At 38.0% G+C, this 22,308-nt stretch overlaps 1 protein-coding gene across 12 annotated transcripts in view; it reads right to left on the bottom strand.

Annotated features, from left to right (window-relative positions):
- The window catches only part of tenm4 (teneurin transmembrane protein 4), a 239,348-nt gene that overhangs the window by 120,877 nt on the left and 96,163 nt on the right, over positions 1–22,308 (bottom strand). For 10 of the 12 annotated variants that reach the window (XM_056258774.1, XM_056258771.1, XM_056258773.1 and 7 more), the window contains exons 4-5: positions 10,723–10,941; positions 402–648 (exon numbers count right to left, since the gene is read on the bottom strand). In XM_056258774.1, coding sequence (XP_056114749.1) covers positions 402–648; positions 10,723–10,941 — 466 coding nt within the window. The remainder of the gene's footprint in view (positions 1–401; positions 649–10,722; positions 10,942–22,308) is intronic. The other 2 variants (XM_056258767.1, XM_056258769.1) reach the window with 2 other exon arrangements.

Genomic DNA, 22,308 nt, shown 5'->3' on the forward strand with positions numbered 1-22,308 from the left:
GCTCTTTATTTTCATTATTTTAGCTTCAATTTTGTTAATCGTCTCCCTATCAAGATACAATTTATGTGCTTAAGATTGACCAGAAGATGTTTTTGAAAGTCAGGTATACTGTTTTACTGAATGACACCACCTCCATGCATCAAAAGCTACTGCATAACAGCAGGAATGACCCATTAAACTATATTGTGCATCAAGTGGAAATAAAAGGCTACATAAAGTCTCATAACTATTAACAGTGTAGTTGATTTTTTAAGCAGATACAAATAGCATAATAAACGCTTCATGCAGCCAGCATATGCATGCCTTACGATGCATTATAAACGCCTAATGTTGTCACTCAACATCACAAAGCTATTTGATAAGCCATTTTATCATGAGAACAGCACAGCCCCAAAATGTACCTGGTCTCTAGAGGAACGTTGCTGTTGAGAAGCCAGTTGTCCTGGGCACTGCCTGAGTCCTGGGCACTTGTAGGCCCCTCATTGGGAGCCGAGCTATCGGTGGGTGCCGGGCTCGGGTTACTGCGCTGGGTGTAGTTGCTGTGGCTCAGAGAGCCAATGGAGGCGGTGTGGTGCTGACTGGGGGAATGGGAGTGTGACAGGGGCAGCGGTGGCGTTCGCAACCGGGAGTGGCTCTGGAACGAGCCCTCTGAAACGAGAGAAACAGCACTATCAGCATTTAAACAAATTAAATTACTGCGGTGTTCATTAGCATGTGGTGTACAGAGATTTATCTGTAACGGTTTTCTGATACTGCACAAGTAAACAACTCGATTTTCAAAGATAAGTCAATGATAAGAAGTTGCCTTAAAAAGAGACACCTAGCTTAAATGTTGCATCTAAATAGAGCGCCGGCTTCTAACAGCTGGAATCTCGCAAACACTCATCAGGCAAAAAATGCTACAGACAATCTGTCATTATCAAGTAGACTGAATTACCCTCGTCAACCTGTTTGAAATTCACGCCATGATCAACTGCAGCTTGTGTGGCTGGACCCGACAAGACAGCTTCAGCTTCCGACAACGCTTTTGTCAACTAAAGCCACTTTGCGTCATGGGAGATGGGGGCTATCAGACATGAGATTGTGAGCATCAGATTGTGGCAATCCAGACGCAGATAAAGACCCTTGTGTCCTTGTGCGCTCCGCAGCCATTCATTTCCATATCTGCTAAACCATTCATCAATCAATAAACTAGCGCCTCATTGCGCTAAGAACCCTTACTTAACAAGAACAAAGCAGTTTCATTTTACACCTGTCAGCAACACTCAACGGCCTCTTTACTGAGGACTTAAACTGTTGCTAAAGGTGAGCGTAGTACGCTAAAGATGCTTTATTTACATTTAACAACTTTACCATTGTTCACTAAAGGTATAGCTAATGTGCTATGGATGTTTTATTTACATTTAAAAACTTTACCCTCATTCGCTAAAAGGTATAGCAAATGTGCTTACTGTTTTATTTGCATATAAAAACAACTTTCATTTGTTAAAGCTAATGCAGTAAATATGCTTTATTTACATTCAAGAACATTACTTTAAATCGTTGAAGGAATAACTAATGCAATAAATATGTTTTATTTACATTTAACAACAATGTTACCTTCGTTTGATAAAAGAATAGCTAAATGAGCTAAATGTTTTATTTAGATTAAGAACAACTTTACCTTAATTTGCTAAAGGTATCCTATTGCTAATGTGCTAAGGATGTTTTATTTACATTTAACAACTTTACCTTCATTTGTTAAAAGGTATAGCAAATGCGCTAAATGTTTTATTTACATATAAAAACAACTTCACTTTCATTTGTGAAAGATATAGCTAATGCACTAATTATGTTTTAATTAGAGTAAGAACAACTTTACCATCATTCGCTAAAGGTATAGCTAATACGTTAAGGATACAGCTAATAAGACATGTTTTATTTACATTTATGAAGAACTTTACTTTCAAATGCTTACAAAAAACTGGTGTCTAACAAATATGTAAATGTAGGCTATTTGCAACAGTATTTTAGTAGGCTATCTGACAGATATGAAATGAATAAATAGGCCAGACATATACTGTTATTGCAAAAATAGATATCACAAGACAAACAGACATGAATTATGCACAATAATGTGGCATCCCTCACAGAGGGTTATCGGAAGTCCGACAGTAATTGTCTTTTGTTACAAAAGCAATGTGTTGATGGCTGTAGCTGCAATGCATTTAACTAGATAAAGCCAGAGACAGAACTTGTCAGAAACTGTCAGCAAAATCTCTACAAGTTAAATCTGTAAATGTATTCTTACTAAAGTACCGTCACCAAGAATAATAAAATAAAAAACACACAAAAAATCCCCGAAAAATCAAAATCAAATCATCAGATGCTGGACAATCCTAACCTTTACGGATATTTTCCTTACACCTTAGACCTCATTGGGTCTATCTCATGCTGGTTGAACCACGGAACTGTAAAATAGTGCAAATATTCATATTTTAACAAATTTGCTTCACTATTTTTAAATAAAGAATAAAAAATAGAAGATTATGTGAAACTACGTAATAAGTTTAAAAAGGTTTTCATGAGCCCTTTCTCTTCATTATGTTACCAGGACAGCCACACATTTTTGCACCCCCTAAAAATATCAAAATAATTTTTTTATTAAATACTAAAAATATTTAATCACTAAAGAAAAGAGTTGTATATACAAGTCATTGTATGTGTGAATTGCAATTTAAATTATCATTTTATTTTTGAAACAACAAAAAATCTGTCTAGCAGATACTCTTGAGAATGCTTTTGTTGTCGCTCGCCTGAACTGACCTTCATAAGCAAACTTCACTAACTACTATTGCACAAACACAGCAACACGGACAACAATGCACGGCATTGAGCGCCAAGTCATAAGCAACCCTGAATCATTGCTTTCTTTTGAATACTGCAAAAGTTGCATGCTTCGAAGGTCTTACCGCGGTTTCACACGCCAAGCGACACAGTATGTTCTCTGTTGGAGGCATGTCACCGGGGTGAAAGAACGCTAGTTCTCACATCTCTCATATGACTAAATGAGTGCTTTGCACCATGTGGTGAGTGCACATTTCTACTGAAGATCATTATGGGATGCGTCACTGACAGGGACCCCTTTACTTTTTTTATTCCCTTTCATTTTTGGGCACAGGGCCGGATCATTTGTCAGAGCCAGTGACAGATGGGCCCGTACCAAGCCGCATTCCCACAATCCTACGCTACCAATTACTCAGAGCTCTGTTGCGTCTCTGAGCCAAGCTGATGATGGCCCCGATGAAACCAGATCAAAACAGACGGAGAGCTGGAAGGGAGGAAAACCATTTCCCCAGAACTATGAAGGTACGTAACATGCGGGAGTATTACAGCTACGAAAGTGATACAATTCAATGAAGGTTAATGACAACAAGACTTGATTTATCATATTGCTTGTCTGTCTAAACTTCTATGGAAAAAGTGCTTGAATTAGATTTTTTCTCTCTTATCGCAATTCAGCATGCAGTAAAAGTCATTCATAGGTTGACGTCCTAATGATTATAAAAAACTGTGGCTCTTAATAACGTGGCATTGAACTGAAATACCAAATTTTGTCAGGGAAAATAAATTATAAACAGGCCCTCAGGTAACAACAACAACAGCATAAAAACACCATTATGCATGTAATGAATGCTACAAATATTAATAGACTACAAGTTCAGGCCATGTATCACCCAATTCTAAACACTTCACAAAACATGTCTAAGCTTTTGCGTTGTGTTTTCGGAATAAGTTTGTCTCAACGCAGGGTTTCTATTCCCTAAACAGCAGCCAGTAAACAGAAATGCTGATGCAGCGTTCAAGGGTTGGGGCTTTATTTCCATTGAGAAGCACAGAAGGTAAGGCTCATTCGAGTCCTTGAGACAATGAGCATAATATGAAGAGAAGTAATGATTCAGCAGGAACAATTCAGAGCAGTCCAGAAGGACCTGTAAGAGTGGAAAGGTCTTTGATCGATCTTGTTTGTACAACTCTGTTCAAGAGCAACAAAGTTTGTTTTGCCAAAGAAAAGAGAAGGCAAAGAAAAAGGTCATGGCGCTCAAACTGTCTCCAGAAAAGCAGCCAAAAATATTTTTCAATATCATATTTCAACACAAAATCTAAAGGAAAGAAAAATACAAAAAATTGATTCATTAAAATTAATAATAATAATAATAATTAAATATATAAAGGGTGGTTAATTTTCAGGGGAAAAAAAAATCACAATACAAACAAAATAGAATTATAAATAGGATTCATTTTCTTTAAACAAAATATATCTTTTATCAAAAGAATGGACATGTTTTTTTTGTGATATTCACCCTCTCTTGAGATTAAGAATATAATAGGCACCTAATTACTCTAGATGACACTTTGCTGGATGTAAAATTGCTTTATGATTACAAGACAGCAAATGAATAAAATAGCAATTACAAAGGGAGACAAGTAGTTCTCTGTGGAAATCCCATGGCATATTTATGTAGATTAATACCATGTTTTAAATGGGGGAGGGAGTGTACTCAAAAGAGGTGCAAGAACTTTACTAAAACGTGTTAAAAAGCTAATTTGATCTGTGAGGATGTACTTGATGAGTTTGACTCCGTTTAACAACTGATCACAGTCCAGAAATATTTCAAAAGCTCTTCTCTCAAGCTCAATATTTAAAGGCGTCAAAAGCCCATTAAAGTTGTCTGAAGTCAATCTCCAAGGAAAATTGGGTTGCTCCAGTCAGCAGTGTTAGTTAATCAACGAGTGATACTAAAACATCAAACCCTGGAACAGAATTGGTTTGTGTTTATGAATAATTGATAAGAAATGAGGCCATACAAACATATAAGACTTACAAAATGCACAGACAGACAGACAGACAGACAGACAGACAGACATACAGACAGACAGACAGACAGACAGACAGACAGACAGACAGACAGACAGACAGACAGACAGACAGACAGATAGATAGATAGATAGATAGATAGATAGATAGATAGATAGATAGATAGATAGATAGATAGATAGATAGATAGATAGATAGATAGATAGACGGATAGATTCCCCCATTTGTAAAAGTATAGGCCGAGAACAGTCTATTTTCGTTCAGTTATGAAATAACAGTCTCACTCTGTTTCTCACTCACTCATTCACACTGAGAGTGAGAACTCGTATGATGTGCCTTAGACACCCGATCAAATGTGCAAGGTGTTAGACTAGCTGAAGAATTAATCAAGATCCCTCCACAAGACAGACAGAACATTAAACCGCATCCACAGCTAAAAATGACCATAGATCGCGGAGCCTTCGTCTATCCTGCTAGGTTTGTTTTCTGGTTGTAAGTGTCTGGATATGGGTGGTGGATACTGTTTTCCGAACAGCGCGAAGAGCCGACAGCCACCCTGAGTGTTAATGGAAGGTTGTGTGTCTGTGGTTTTCACACTTTTTCCTCCATTCAATCATCAGTTAAGATGTTGTTCTTAACCATTAGGAAAGACAGATGCATGTGGTCTCGTATGAAGGCTAGCAGATATAGCTTACGGCGCTCTGAATCAGTCATGCTCTCAAAATCATCAAGTGTGAGTAACTGACGGCCTCGCTGACATCTTCACAGCTATACTAAAGAAATACGAAAATATCTCTCACTGCATGTTGATTCGAAAATCACGTGGAATCAAAAGCAAATGTGCTGTTTTTCATTAAATGTGTCATTTTTGTGTCCCCTTGGGTCCTGAAGACATATTTGACGTTGAAACGTGCAGATGGTTCTGTCTGGCACTTTGTTATCTCCATGGTAACCTCACAATGGATTATCTAAATAAAGTGATGATTCATGAGCATCCAGTGTACATTCACAAAAGGTGACAATGCATTAGGAAAACAGCTGGCTGGTTGCAAGTAGAAACATGGACTGTGGTTGCATGCTGGTGTCTAGCTGAACGCAACATATAAATAAATGTTCTCATTAAAAATAATTGCGGGTGAACCTCGCGAGAACGGAGAGTAAGAAAAAAAAGCTTGTCCTCGCTGCCCTCTGCAGCCACGCCATGTGTTGCTTATTAAATCACTCTTTCCCTGTCCGCTGTGATCTCTCGGAGTGTCTCCCGTGGATATATGTTCCGGTGCGACCCCGTAAACCCCATTCGCTCCCCTAGCACTGGCAACGGGAGGGGATGATTAAATAAGTTCTGACGAAACCCAACTGATCTAAATGCATAGCTGCACAGTGACCCCACTGCTTAATTTCCACCTGCTCATTCCTGTCTGGTCAACTGCAAAGGCATGTTGTGCGAGCCCTTACATAGGAAGATCCATACACAATTAGCGGCCCACTGTGGCCCAAACCCCATGCCGCTCGCCGTAAAAAGATGCTAATACAAGGGGGCCTCTGTAGTGAAGAACAGGGGCTCAGCAGGGAGCCCGTGGCCCAATAGCCATCTCTCCAGGAACAGGACCCTGAGAGAAAGCCAGGGGCCATGGAGCAACACATGCTCAATAAAAAGACTGCAAGCTTCAACGGGTCTGTCCCATCAAGCTAACAGGACCTAGCGGGCATAGAGATCTTTTACTCTTTCTTTTCTACGTTTTCCAGCTTGCTTAATCTCAGCCTCTTTAAATACAAAAGACATTTGGTTCATGAACTATAGTTTAGGGAATTTCTGCAACAAAGATAGATGAATGGAAAAATACAATACAGCGGAGAGCCCTTTGGTCGATAGAATGCAACAGATGCATTTTTTAGTTGATAATATAGAATCACTCTGGGAAAAGTGAAATTGCCTCAGCCTGATAACTCCGTCTCTGGTTGATAGCTATAAGCAGAGATGAATTTTGAGAAGTGTAGAGATTTCCCAGCGGTAGAATTTGTGCGTTTAACTCAGCCACTGTGGCCAGATTTTTGCTTTATGTTGTGTTTAAACACTTGGGACTGGATATTTCAAATGCCAACCACCTCTGTATCCGTGATTCGATACTTTAGCTCTTTGCAGATGTAAGGTTTCGCCTTCACATGTTTTCACGTGTAATTCCTCCTCAATTGCTGGAAAAGCATACCAAATTCCTCTGAAAACACACTCTGTGTTCGAATCCACAGCTCGAATCCCTGAGCTAAGCCTTTTCAGCTTTAGTCTCAGCACTGGATCACATTTCTGGAACTACAGAATAACTTGTGTTTCTAAAGACACACGAAATCATATCGACACCGGCAACATGAATCTGGGCCTATAAACTCCCTTATCAGTTTACACGATAAGCTTACCCTGTCCATGCCCTTTTTCTCTCCAGAATTTGACAAATCTGTAATGCTGAGCTGAGTCGAGCTGCAGAAGACGGCTCTGTCATAACACAGTTAAAAAAAAAAGCTTTAATATGCTCCCTTAATATCCTGACAAGGCGAAGAAATGAGAACGGGAGGTATTAGCTCATGTCATCGTCAACCCTAAAAACATTTCAAAATATTACAGGCTCAAACCCACATGACATATCTTTCAAGATATCTGTTTTTGTTTACAGAAGGGCAGGGTGAAAAATCCACAGTGTGTTTTGGACTGCAATTTATGCCACTTAGTGTGAACGTGTAGGCGACTTTTCGTTAAAAACCAAAAGGACTACAACAAAGGACGTGACCACCTATTTAAGGGTCTGTCATTACTGCATCCCTCTTATTAAGCCTTGAGCTATCTGGAATACCCGTATTAGTAATATGCTAATACTTGGTAAATTAAAGCAGCTGGCTGTTTATTCTCTGTTTAAAAAAAGCCTATCCCATTCTCAAAAAGCAGGGAAAATGGGTAAAATTGACTCATTAGGTGGTTTAAGTGAATAAAAAGCAGCGGTTTTTCTTTTCTTACTCTAATTGTGTCCTTGTTCTGCTTAAAGGCTCTGCAAATACAGTTGCCAAACAATCAGAAATGACAATGAGGGTGCTCTTCAAAAGAGCAGGATAATTTCCATAATTTACCACTTGTTTACCTACAATCACAATGGCTACTTTGACACAGCCAGTGTTTGGATTGGCAAGTGTATTTACAAGCAGGTGACTCAGAAATTGGTATTTATATGCAAAAGGACATGGGAACCAAATTAAATAGGAATATTTCCTGGCGGTATTCATAACCTGAGAGAAGTTGACAGCTAAAAAAAAATAGTAATTGTGTGTGTGTGTGTGGTACGGTGATATGATAGACGACTAGATTGCTAGGTTCCAATCATGCAACACTGATCAACCAAACTGGAGTCACTCTGAATTGAAGCAGTCCAAACTGTACTGACAGCCGTATTATGCCTTTGTGCACGTAGCCATCAAGAGTTTAGGTTTATACCGCCAAAATGACTGGCAGTGCAGGAATCACTCGACTTCCAATGAAAAGTCACTGACTCGTAAGAAGCGAAGTAAAGAAAGCAAGATCAAACCACACAGCATAGCCTCTGGCAGGACTCCCACTATTTTACTACCAGGACGCTAAGCTTAATACATAAACGTCCTCTTCCACGGCACTGTGGTATGCTACTTTGTCTCAGTCAAATAGAGCCTTATGGTGCCTTGCATAGCTCGGAGGCAAGAGACCGATTCCTTTGGTGAGTGTGCTACCCCTCACTGGCAGCCCGAGGGTACCCTATATACCAATGCAAATCACAGCCATTTGTCGGAAAGATAAATCCCATTTTAGCACTGGGGTGCCACCGCTAGGTGACCAGGACGCTAGCTGGATGCTGTGCAGAGAAAGGAAAGTTCTTGCCACCGGAGGCTAATTCATTGCTTTACGAAGGGCCGTGTGGAAACAGGCAGGCAGAAGTCTCTTGAGCTTGATGTAATTCCAGCCTTGGGTGGTTAACTTGTAAAGGCTGATCAATTATTTACAGCATTTTTTTGTTCAACTCTGTAAAGAAGCCTTGAGGGAGACGCCGAGAGCTGCTGGTGATGACAGGCTTCATATCGACATGCTCTCTTGCTCTCCTCCCATTATCAAAGTGATGCGAAGCTTTCTTATCTGGAAACATGTTAACAAATCTCATTTCTAATTCGTTTACCTGTTGCAGCACGGACATCAAGGGAAGACAGATTTAGATAGACGTTATCTTACAGCTTTGTCGTTTAGAAGAACAATAAGTTCAGAATCGCTGCGATGGGTCAAATCGTCAGCAAGTTTATCTACATTTTGTCTTGCATAACCTGCACTTTTTAGTGGTGGTGCTTTATGTAATGTCACTCCACAGGTAACGGGATGCTAAAAGAAGTCCAAAACACATCAAAGCACATCCCCTAGTAAACAAGTTCATCATACCTGAACCTTCTGGACGACAATAGCAGCACAACGTGATGCGCATTTCATCAGTGGCTCATTAGTAAGGACACGGTAACTTGTAAAATTGATTCATCGTGGTTGAAGCTCCTGCTGTGCTGGTCACTTGTCCCTCAGCAGGGCAAGCCATTAAGCTTTTTATCATTTACAGGCTCGAAAATTAATTCAATCTTTTATTAAAAACTTCTTGACCTTTCTAAAACTAAGCAAAGTTAATGAAGGCAATCAAAGTATTACAAGAAATATAGCCCTGTTGACAAATACAAACTCAGCATCACACTGCTAAAGTTAATGCATAAGTAAAGAGCAATCCAGGTCGTCTAAACAGTGGCGAAGTATTTTGTAAAGCATTTCAGAAGACAAAGCACAGGGTGAAATTAGTCATGACAGCTGCAACAAGGGTTAGCCTGCTACATTCAAACACACAATGTGAAACACAAAGCCAAGGTTTTTTAGAATACCATAAACAATTAGGGGCATTTTATAAATAATCATAATTTAATCAAATTGTCAGAGCACATATCTACACCCCTAGTTTTTGCTTATAGTGTATCTGACAGTACGCCATGCTTAAGGCAAGACATCCCAGATAAACAGGATAAAAAAATAAAAATAAAAAAATAGACATCAGCACACTTCCCCTGATAATTGATTACATTACGTATTGCAGTCTTTTTTGTATTACAAGTTTTCTGAAATGTTATGCTTAAATATGCAAATAAGGCATTATAATTAAATATGCACTTGACAAACACCTCAGTAAAATCCTTCAGAATATAGATAGGAATAAAACTGCAAAGTTTGGTATATGTAAGTGCTGCTGAAGTGAAGATTTCTGACACAGCGAAGAAAAAACTCATTTTGAGAAAACGGCCTTTAAAATAATTACTGTAATTGAAATCTACAGACGCAAACTGCTGTAAAAGATGCACTTAGAGTCTTTTGGATGTTTTCTTTCTACTATTCTGAAAAAAAACAACAACACAAAGCTAAAAAGCCCAAAATCTCAAAACTGTTTTTGCTTGTATGTCTGGCCTTAAGGTACATTTCTTCAACATTAGTAGGGTAAATTCAGGCAAATAGGTCCCAAACACGGAACCACTTTAATTTCAACTTGCCTAAATTCACCCTATTTAACAAAACAATTAATAAGAAACTGGCCACACACTCTTAAAAAAAACAAAAAAAAACTCAGCATCTCTGACACTCCCTGAACCCCAGCCAAGAGCTTCTCTTCTCAGCAGGCCTTAGTTAAAAAAGTTCCTGCTAACATCTGACCTCCACCACTACCCAAAATATTGAAAAAAAATGAATGTCTGGCCTGTGGCTACCTCCACAAGCTCCACAGCAGGTCCAGCTAGGGATGTCGGGACTCATCAAGCATCAGCGATATCGAGAAGGGACTCACCGTTAGGAGTTGCAGTGACCGGAGCGCAGACGTTCCCTGAGCCGGTTTTAACTAAGAATGAATTGGGGCCAAACTCATCTTCTGACTCAGAGTCCCGGCCGGCCTGAGCCCCGCTGTTACCTAGCAACCTTCCCTGGCTCTGATTGGCTGCATGAAGAGGGGGAGGGTAAGGGGAGTCGACAGGGGAAGAGGAGGCAGATGAGCAATGAAGAGGAGGACCTGTAGACCACAAACACAAACAACACACGGGGGACAACTTAAAACACACCTCCCAGTGACACCACATAACCAAAAATGAATACATGGACAGCACAGAAACATGCAGAGAGAATTAATAAAAGCCATGAATGCACAGATGAAAGCTGTCTGTCTTGTTTCATCTGTCTTTGTTCTGCCCAGCTGAACAGGGAGATTGGCATAACCGTGATAACACAGTTGCTTTGTGACTCCAAAAAAAGGATTTTTTCTTTTTACATTTTCCAAAGACAGATCGACAGACAAGCTTTAACAAAACATGGAACATTCAGAAAGAATCACTGGTGATCAACAGTGAAACTATTAATCAACAGTGAATAAATTAGACATTGGGTGAATCTCACAAAAACAGATCCAGGTCTATCACCCTGGAAACATACGACAAAATAATCAGAAACTACACTTTGCATAAAGAAACCAAAGCCTATTTTAGGAAAATCACGGTTTTGTGAAAAAAATCCTATTCCATATGATTTTTTTAAAGAATTTATATCGGCATAAGTTAAAGGCAAGTATTTCCTTGATATATTTATACTTTAAAATTTAAAATATATATTTAAAAATATATTAAAATATGCATTGCATTAGACTTATGTAGACTTGAAATATGCATATGCATTAAACTAACAGTATGAGACTTATAAAGGTAAGAAATATGCTTAATTCATTATGTTTTTAATAGATTTTTTTGATTTTGGGGTCAAACCAGACTTAAGAAATTACATTAAATCATAGTAGAATGAGATATTTTTTTTCATTACTCAACTTGGCTTAATCAACCTTTCATTTATTTATCATTTTGGAGTAAATTTATGAACTGGTTCTTGAAAGGTTTTGTGAAATTTACCCAAATCACATTTACTCAACACAACAAATTAGAAAAGCAATGATATTTTGGAAAATTATTGTACACAGTATTGGAAAAATAACAAAACTACTTTCACAGCACACAAGAATGAAACTGACTTCTGGAGGAAACACACACACACACACACACTCTGTGAGGACATTCATTGACACAATGCATTCTCTTGCTCCTAACCATAACGCGACCCATCACATCTAATTGCCTAACCCGAACCCTTAACGTAATTATAACCTTATCCCTAAAACCAGGTCCTGACCCTCAAACAGGCCTTTAAATGGGTCTCGGAAAATGAGGACCGACCAAAATGCCCTTACTTTACCTTTGTCCTAACTAAAACTCAAACCGAGCCACACAAAGATAGTTTTCCAAGTACAAGTACAAGTACAAGTACAAACACACTATATATATATATTTGTTTCCACTTAAAAATGTGCTGATCTTTTCTTTCTGAGCAAACTCTTGAGAGATTTGAGACAGCATAATAATGGGAACAATAGCAGCATTTTTCCAGCAAGATATGAAACTATCTAAGAGTGAACATTTCAAGTACAAAAGTACTGGCAAAAGTTCAAAAAGTTTGCCCAGTTATAGGACTAAGATGGTGTTTATATTCTGAGAACAAAGTGTTTTAGTCTTTCTTCCATATATTGTCAAGTGAAAGGAGCTGACGAGTTGACGGAATATCATTCAGAGTTAAAGAAAAAATTTGCAAATGTGTAATTACTGCTAGGACGAGACACAGCTGATTGAGTGAAAGTGAATTAAGAAATAATTAGTGAAATTATCATATGATCCATTAAAGTGTCAATCAAGCCGTTTGATCTTAATGATGCATGTCTTGTGTTCCATTCATCACTTTAATTTGACAAGTCTTAAAACACATTATAATATTATACTCCACCTAAAAATGATCAGCAAAACTAGCAGAGAGTATGCTACACATCGGCAAATAACATTTTACATTTATAGCTAAAGTTGTAGTCAAATTAAACATATTTGTTTATTACTTTGGTGTATAAGAAATAATTTGGTGCAGCCGCAACTAAAACGATCATGTGTGTTCAGCAAAAAAACAGTTATTCCTAAGTCATACTTTCTTTGCATAAATTGACAAATTGCAAATAAGAAAGGATATGAACGATTTACACAGGAATTCATTGTTCAATCAACATCTGAACGGTGAAAAACTCCATCCCTCTCAGTACTGTAAATTTCTGTTCCGGTTATGAAATGACACTACTTTTTGAATTGCATGTTGAAGCATGAACGTCTCTGAAGTGAAAATCTTTGAACCAACAGCCTTTCAATCTCTGATCTCCTGTCAGAAGAAACACGCCGCATTACAATAGAGGCTTTTAACAAGAGTCGTAGAACTGGTTTGGAACAACTGAGGAGGGACAGGAATAAGGATTTGTTTTTAACTCTCCTTAAAGGCCAAGTATTAGTGTCCATAACCTAAAAGATAAGTATTGAGGGGTTTATCATTGGTTCTCTGCTGAATTCCTTTCTATGAAGTCTGAATTAAATGGATAGAATATGGGGCAATTCATCTGATGTAAAAGCAGGATAAATAACTTTTCTAATCGTGAGTCAAATAATTTTGCCTAAACTTGTAAAAAAAAAAAAAAAAAAAAAAAATTATATCTCAAAACATGCATGGATGGAATTTTTTTAGAGGTTTTACTTTTGAACCTAGAGCACGTTTAATTGTCAATTAATCACGTCTTCTCTGACAGAAAACTTCTTATTAAAGTCCTTTAAAAGTGCTGAAAGTCACAGAGGGGCATGAGCAGATTGGGCGTTCGTGTGCTCGCGGAGGGGTGCATTTGTCTTACAGGCTGTTGCGGCCTGTGTTTAATTAATTCTACCTTGCGCAATTTATTTTCATTTCTCTGACTTAGAGAAGCACTATGAGAGAAGGTGTGTATGTGTGTGTGTGTGTGTGTGTGTGTGTACATATTTTTCTATCCCGGTGGGGACTTCAACCTCAATGCACACAGACTCATGGGGACTCGTGTCACTGTGGGGACATAAATTGAGATCCCTATGAGGAAACAAGCTTATAAATCATACAGAATTACAAAGTTTTGTGTGATGGGTATGTTTAGGGTTAGTGTAAGGGGAGAGAATTTACAGTTTGTACAGTATAAAAACCATTACGTCTGTGGAAAGAGTCCCCACAAAGATAGTAAACCAGACGCGTGTGCCTGTGTGTGTGTGTGTGTGTGTGTGTGTGTGTGTGTGTGTGTGTGTGTGTGTGTGTGTGTGTGTGTGTTTGTGTGTCACAAACAAGTTTATCTGATTATTATTATTATTATATTGCTTCAACACATAAAATTTTAAATATTTGTTTTAAACAATAAATAAATATTAATTATTATTATAATTATTATTATTACACAAGTGCTGTTAAGACAATATTAATTTATGAATGTGTAAAGTGAATATTTATTATTTGATGTTATTATTATTATTATATTGCTAAAAATAATAAATATGTTTTAAACAAATTAATATTGATTTGCAATTGTTATTATTACTATAATTATTATTATTATTAAAGTACTCCAATATTAATTTATGAATATGTATAAAGTTCATATTTATTATTTGATGTTATTATTATTATATTGCTTACACATAAAATGATAAATATTAGTTGTAAACAATAAATTAAAATTGATTTGCTATTGTTATTATAAAAGTCAATATGTATTTATGAATATGTATAAAGTTAATATTTATTATTTGATATTATTGTATTATAATTATATTATTATTATATACCAACAACAATAAATTAATTTTAAACATAATAAATTAATATTGATTTTCAACCATTTTATTATTATCATTATTGTTCCTATTGTGATAGTATTGTAAATCAATAATTTAATATGTATGCAACACATATTTATTATATGTGGTTAATATAAAATAATATGAATATCTATTATTTTATGTTAATAATAATAATAATAATAATATGAAAATTGTGGCCCTGTGGCACTTATAATTATTTTTTATAATTATTATACTACTACTACTACTAATAATAATAATATGATTATTATTATTAGTAGTAGTAGTAGTATAATAATTATAAAAAATAATTATAAGTGCCACAGGGCCACAATTTTGAAATGCTAACCAGTGAATAAACCAGTGAATAACTTATTTAAAGTTATGACCTCGGCATAACTTGGACAGAAGAAATCATTTTAACACCGAAAAGGTGTTTAATTCTTTAGTCAAATTATTCTTCAACACAGGAGATCTCTGGTATAACTTGAGTCAGAGTTCTCTTTCAGCCCGTTTGCTCTTATTTCAGTTCCTGACAGACTTTCCCCCGTGGCCTGCCCTTCAAGCCGGGCCGATGACTGCAGTGCTCCCGGGGCAGGAACGCAGCGGGGCCACCCACACTAACACAGGCCCTAATCTACTCAGGAGTCACCTAATTAAACCAGCAGGCCGAGCAGGTAGACTGAGCTTTTCCCCGTCGCCACGGCAACCCATTGTATCCTGCAATCTCCCAGGAGACCCGGCTGAACAGAGAGCCGATTGCGAGGGCAATTGGTACAAACAGCAGGGCCAGCTTTCTGTTCAGCTCGGCCTCGACGCTTGAATTACACGGCCCTGGCCTCTGGGCCATCTTCAAAACGTACTTTACACTCCGGAGCGAACATCAAAAAGCCCAGCGAATAAAGATCCTTCAGTCAGTGAGGCTTTCAAATAAGACGTCACACCGCTTAATTCACTCTCGCTAAGAGCTTTGTAAATTATGTCATTATAATCAATACGGCTGCATTACGGGTAGTCAATCCGTACCATTACGCAGCCTCTTCCACCAAATGAAATAGATGAAGTCGGATGTCGCGCGCATTATCCGACGCATGCATTATATTATCAACAATAACAAGAAGATCAGAGTAGCATCTATAAGATTCTGCTGGAGATACTGGATTTCACTTATAAGCGCAGTTTGATGGAGAACCGACGTAATGGCAGGGCAGATGAAGGGGCATCGATTGTCCGACGCACAACAGCACAGCTGCTGATGCTGAAAAGGAGGATGAAATGGCAGGAAATGAGTTAGTGCCACAGTTCTCGCATCCATAAAATGGTTGAAGTATACGAGGCCATGGGGCAGTATGGTTTTATGACAGTGCTGCTGTGCTTAGTGGGCAAAAAGACCTAAAGAGCATGTTGAAGCATCAAATATTAAGCACGGCTTTCTGCAGAGAGATTCACGATTCGCTTCCTGTGCTCCAAAGGTGTGTAAAATGCAATAATAAGAAAACATTTATATGATTCAGAGTGGTGTGGAGTGATGAATCTTAATGGTGTTGCAATGGTGATGCTCCAGAGCGGTGTTTTTGAAAATCTGGTGAGAAATGTAATAATAAATGTATCTCTATCTCACAGTGAACCATGGAGGAAGAGTGTTATTGTGTGGGGAGGCTTTTAGCTACTGGTATTGGTGTGCTACTTTACATAAGTAAAGCAAGTAATTGAATGTTTTGGATTACAGGAGAATAATGCAGAATGGCTTGATTCCCAGTCCACAATTGAAAAGTTATCCAAAGAGGAATGATCAGATTTTATTTTTCAACAAGACAATGCTCCCGCCCAAATTGCAAAAGACAACCAAGAAGTGGCTTGAGAACAAGCCCATCAGACTCATGGAAAACCTGGTCAGATTTCAGATTTGAACCTTATAGTGAATATTTGGTCTCACGTTAAACTCAAACTAATTAGCATTTTTTCAACTTCTCATAAACAGTTTGAATCCATCAGCATTGAGCGAAACACGGACTCTTCATCCTATAAAAAGCTGTCTGCAAGTTTTAAATGTTTAAGAAGATTTAAAGAAAACAAAAGGACTATGCTAAGTTACTTTATCTACAGTATGGCCCTGTCCCAAATGGCACACTCCGGACTTGTGGACTTCCTCAGAGTCCACACTTCGTTCGGTGACGTCATGTAGTGCAGACCTATAGGGCCCTTAGCGCAAGTCCGCATTGAGAGGTATTTTTGGGACAGACTCGATCGTCACGCCGGAAACAGGAAGAGGGTCTGATTGTTGTTATGGACAGGAGCTACAGGTTCGGGGAAATATGCTGCCTATTGTTGTTGTGTTTACATATGACTCAGTAAAGCCCTGACATTCTGTTCTATTTATTTAATTAATCATAATGCGATCGTATTATTCAGCTCGCTATTATTAGCCTATGTTTGAGACATCAACCACTGGTCGATGATCATAATGTTTGTTTAAACTTGTCAGAAAAACCGTAATGATAATTACACTTAAATATTTTCTTCTCAGCCATGTTAACAATTGTCTGTGAGCGAAATCTCCTCCCATCCATTGTCTGATTGGCCTTTCGCAAGGATTCCTGGGTAGTTAAGGTGCGTGGAGCCTGCATCTATGTGGGCTTCGCGGAAGACCGCTTCAAGGGTACAAAGGGGGCGCTGCTGAGCACACTTCAGAGCGTTAAAATGCTAAATGGGACGGCCTACGGACTCGTAGACTCGGCGAGTACGCGCAATTTAAGTCCACGAGACCGAAAGTCCGCATGAAGTGCGCCATTTGGGACAGGGCCTATTTGTGCAATTCTTGCTAATTTCCTGTCCAGTGGTTTGAGAATAAAATGGTTCAAACCATTAAATGACAACTAAATATTTTGCCAATATTTTGCACAAATATAACAAGCCTAATTTGGTAGTTTGGTGTGATTAGTGCACTTCATCAAATGGTGGCACTTTCATGTACTCTTATCCTTAACTGTAGGATCACCGTATCATGGTACTGTCACGTTCCTCCTTTTTTTAAGGGTTCTTAAAACAACACTCACGAACTAAAATTGATACCACATGCAAATTAATTTATTACCAAATCCAAAAATACATGGTAATTTCCAAGGCACTGTTTGATACTTTTTAGTTACTGAAGTTTGTATTCACATTGTCTGTATAAAACGACACCCTCAGTCAATCAAATCTCTTTGTCATCCTATATATAGAAATACAGAGGTGTTCTTTTGTCTTGAGCTGAGGCACGTCTTCAGGTTCACTATAACCATTTATAGTTACTAAGAGGAAGCCGAAGGCTGAAAAGACTCTGCAGCTGACAGGAGAATTAAAGAGCAATAATTTAGCCCAAGATCCCTGGCTCTTGCCTTCAAGATAACAAGATCTCTGCACGTATATGCAAGCACTAAAATTAAGAGAATCTCCAAGTGACTTACACTTTCTTTCTATTTGCTATGGGCAAAAAAAAAAAAAAGAGTAACCTGAATGAGTCAGTCTGTGTAATGGGAGACCTAAATTAGGATTAGCATTAGATTTTAGATTTAAATTAGCATTAAATGCTAAAATATTATCATATCCGATGCGGTACAATGAAAACCTGTAGTTTCAAAAGTAATTGACCATCATGTCTACAATTTTGTCAAGTAGGATATGTTCTTGAATAAACATCTTTTGCTTCACTTTCCCAGTAGTCAAATCAAAGATAATCAGTGGTCAAAACTCCCATCATCACCTCAGGTGTGGATTTATCATCGAAAGATCAAGTTCTGTCGCCAGGGATCTCACATCTGGTTCTGATAAGAGTGAAAGAGCTCATCTGCAGAAACAATATCCCTTTAATCCCTTCTTCCATAAATAGGGAGAGGATATACACACATTTAAACGGCGAGAAAGCTAAAAAAAAGTCCCTAGACATTCAGCTTTCATGCATTGATGATTCGTTTGATGGTGAACTCTCTGGTCGATTGGAGTTTTTGGCTGGAACTTCAAAAGCATTCAGCCAAGTGACTTTTTGGCAAGCGGAAAACACCCCATGAAATCAAAATATATGTTTTGTTGCTTTTAGGCAATGTGTGTTAGCTTTGAGCTCATCTGGTATGCTATCATACTCCTAAAAGTTGACAACATTAGCTTTTAGCAGATATGCACATTTAAAAGTTAGTCATTCTCTTCTGTGAAAATGGACCAAAAATACTGATGACTCATCCTGAACTACACAGATTTTTGTCCAATCAAATGCTCTCTAGAGTGAGAAAGCCCCACCCCTAATCCCACTTGAAGTCCTTCCATGTGTTTCGCCCCAAACTTCAGAAGGAAATATGTCAGCACAAGAGTGAGCACCATTACCATTTTCACGATCATCAAGTATCATCAAGAAACCACACAAATATGAGTGGAAGGCGGATCGCAATTGGAAAAGTCATAATTTTCCTAGACTCTTCTATCTATGCAGCACAAAATCAATATGTTTGCATTTGAGCAGCGGCGTATGCATGAGAGTTGTAAATACACACAAATATTTTCTTTCATTGACCATGCATTAATGGAAATGATGTTTCTGCCTAATAAAACAGCATTGAACGACCACAGAGACAAAAGCACCATTTAGGACTAACCCAAACAACACATTTAAACCATCACTGCAGCACTTCCTGCTTTCTGAGAGGATACAATAAAAAAACAGTAATTAGGCCCAACCAAACTATTAGTCCAAACAATAATCAATAAAAAGCTGGCGGGTTTTGCTTTCTTTGTCTTTTGAACTTCACAGTTGTATTTTATTCTTGAAAAACATTCAACGTTTGACACTTTTTCCCTTCTGGTGGTTTATTTTGCTTTTATTATGCATTTTATTCATAATATCCCATTTTAAAACTAAAACTGGAGAAAAGCCAGACATCATGTTAATGTGGTTTTCTTGTCAGGTTTTTATGAGCTGCATTATTTTGCTAGTTTTCATCCATTTTGTTGTGCATGTAAATGCACATGTTGATGATTTTTAGTCTAATGTAATTAATGATATAGTATTAAAAATATTCAATCGAGATAGCTGTCCAAATCTTAGACCCTCATCCAGTGAGTTTAAGACATAAATAGCTTAATCTACAGTAGAGACAGGCTACGGGCTACTCTACGTTCTCAGTCACCGTCCGCTGCCTGTCTTTCCTCACCTTCTTCATTCACCTTCTCTTGTTTCCCTGTCTTTTTTCTTTTTCGGAGCGAGAGGGACTCCTCTCTGCAATTCTCCGCCTTGCTGAAAGGCGCCATCTGTTCTCCTGCTCAGTGGCGGCACACGACACGAGGGACCAGATTGAAGCCTGGAGATTGGAATCAAAAGAACACTGAATGGGGATTTTTTTTTTTTTTTCATCCAGGCCGTAAATCTGACAACTGTTGTTTAGGTTTCACACATGCAGCTGCCGCTACGGAGGCACTTCAGCTGATGCGTCCACAGCTGAATTCAATGAATCCACAAGATCTCTCCTCGACACAATGTTAAGGATTTGTCCCGTTTGTATATGCCGTAACGTGGCCCCTTGAGACCTATCTCTACTAATGTTGGACAACGCTAGATCCTGGCATTGGAAATCTGAAATGTATGACAATAGCCAACAAAACAGGTATATATATATTTGGGGGAAAAAAGAATGATAGTTCCTAATCTAAAATCTGATTGATCAGCAACTGTAAATAATAGCCTGTATAAAGTTGGATCCTAAAGCAGAGATGGACCGAAAATGTCTGGTGGATATTTGAAGAATTGCACGTGTTCACAAGTAAAGCAATTTGCTTTGCCTGAATTATAATTACATTAAATTATATCAACATTTAGGCCTACTATATAACCCTTCTTTTGTAACAAATTATCATTGAAATCACAGTTTGAGTTTTGCATAATGCATAGAAGCGACATACAAAGATAATAGACTTCCTTGTCATTTATTTGTTCTTCATTTGACTTTGTCCATCCTATGTTTTTATTGTCACGATTTAAAGATGAAATTGAACAAAAAAAGTAGGTATCTTTATTGGTTATGAAAAATCAATATCAGTGAATCTCTATCCAAAAGTCTGAAGCGAATAGTAAAACATGGATTTTGTTGTTATTATTATTATTTTTTATTTAAAAAATATTACCAGTATAACAATTTAAATGTTAGCTAAATTAATTAAAACTAACATTTTCCTCTCAAACAATGGCACCATCTACATCATTTAGTGATTTAAACAATTCAGAAGCAAAAAAACAACAGCAGAAAGTGTGCATACAATGGCTATTATATGGCTATTATTCAGCTGTGGCTCATCCAATCATATTTATAATATATATATATGTGTGATAATATTGAGTGTTAACATAAAATTAGCATTACCAAATGGTTATGTAACAAATAAAACATTTTAGGTGGCATTTCCAACAAATATGACAACATTGTGTTTGGCTAATCTCAACTATAAAACTTAAATCTTACAATATTCTCCAGCCAACATCTTGCACTCAGAAAGACATTCTGAGCTCCGAGCAGCAATGTTCCTACACTGATAAAGCCTTCAGAGTCTTTGCTGTCAGGATTTAAGTCTGAAATCTGGATCCGTCTGATCTTTTCTTGTCTGCTATTGATGTTTACACTCAGCTCGTATGACATGACAAGGCCTGACACTGCCAAATCCCCTTCAAGATAGCCCATTCAAACATCCCTGGGGCTCTCTTTATTCTGAAATACGAAGGGCAGGTTCACATCTCTTCATCGCTCCGCGTTAACGATATCCTCCGAGCTCGCCGCCAACGTCCTCGCGTCCCTCACCGGCACACGCGAGCTCTTCCGTCCCTGAACCGAGTGAGCATCTCCTCCGAGGTCCCATTTCACAGAGCAAATGGCCTAAAAACCGTCTACTAATCGCCTTCACGCGGAGCTCTCTAGACATCACGCTCCCACATCAAAGAGGCCAGTTCATGTTAATCAGTTTAAAACACATGTTCCTCAAGCAGTTACTCTGTCAGTAGCCACCAGAACGAACATGGCTAACTCAACACACAACAATGCTAATAACACGTTAATTAGCACGTGTCCTTTCTGAGCTTGTTCATTCAAACCATGAGGACAAAGTAATCAAGAAATCCTTCACAATCCTCTTAAAGACTCGAAAGTTTACTTTTGGTGGTGGAGAGAGCGAGCCAAGCCTGCAAATGTGAGCAGCTCATTAGTGCTGCATGTGGCTAGCCTGCGGCGTGGATGCGCGAAGATGGCACCATACCCGTACCCATGGTGCCTCTGTGCATCGAAGGGCCTGGCCTAATAAAATGCTAAAATACACCCTGCAGAAAGATGCACACAGTTGATCATGCGGCTCTAATGCACCACTTCCATAGAAAAGGCGTGCGGAAACGTAAAACTTTTCTCTCAGTAGGGTGTTACGATGAAAGATGAACAGATACACTTTACCAGGGATGGGAATAGAGAAGTTGTTAAGTAAAAGTACAGATACTATGTCAGTGTTACGGAGTACTTAATTGTAAAAAAAAAAAGGCATAACATTGCTAGAGTGAAAGTAAAAAAGTATCCACGATTAATTATTTATAAGTAAAAAAAAAGTAAACACTTTCTTAACTTTTTCAAACAAGAGATGGTGAGATTTTCTCACTTTTT

The sequence above is a fragment of the Rhinichthys klamathensis genome, unplaced genomic scaffold (assembly GCF_029890125.1).
Source record: "Rhinichthys klamathensis goyatoka isolate OS25496 unplaced genomic scaffold, OSU_Roscu_1.1 h1tg000159l_1, whole genome shotgun sequence".
Lineage (NCBI taxonomy): Eukaryota > Metazoa > Chordata > Actinopteri > Cypriniformes > Leuciscidae > Rhinichthys > Rhinichthys klamathensis.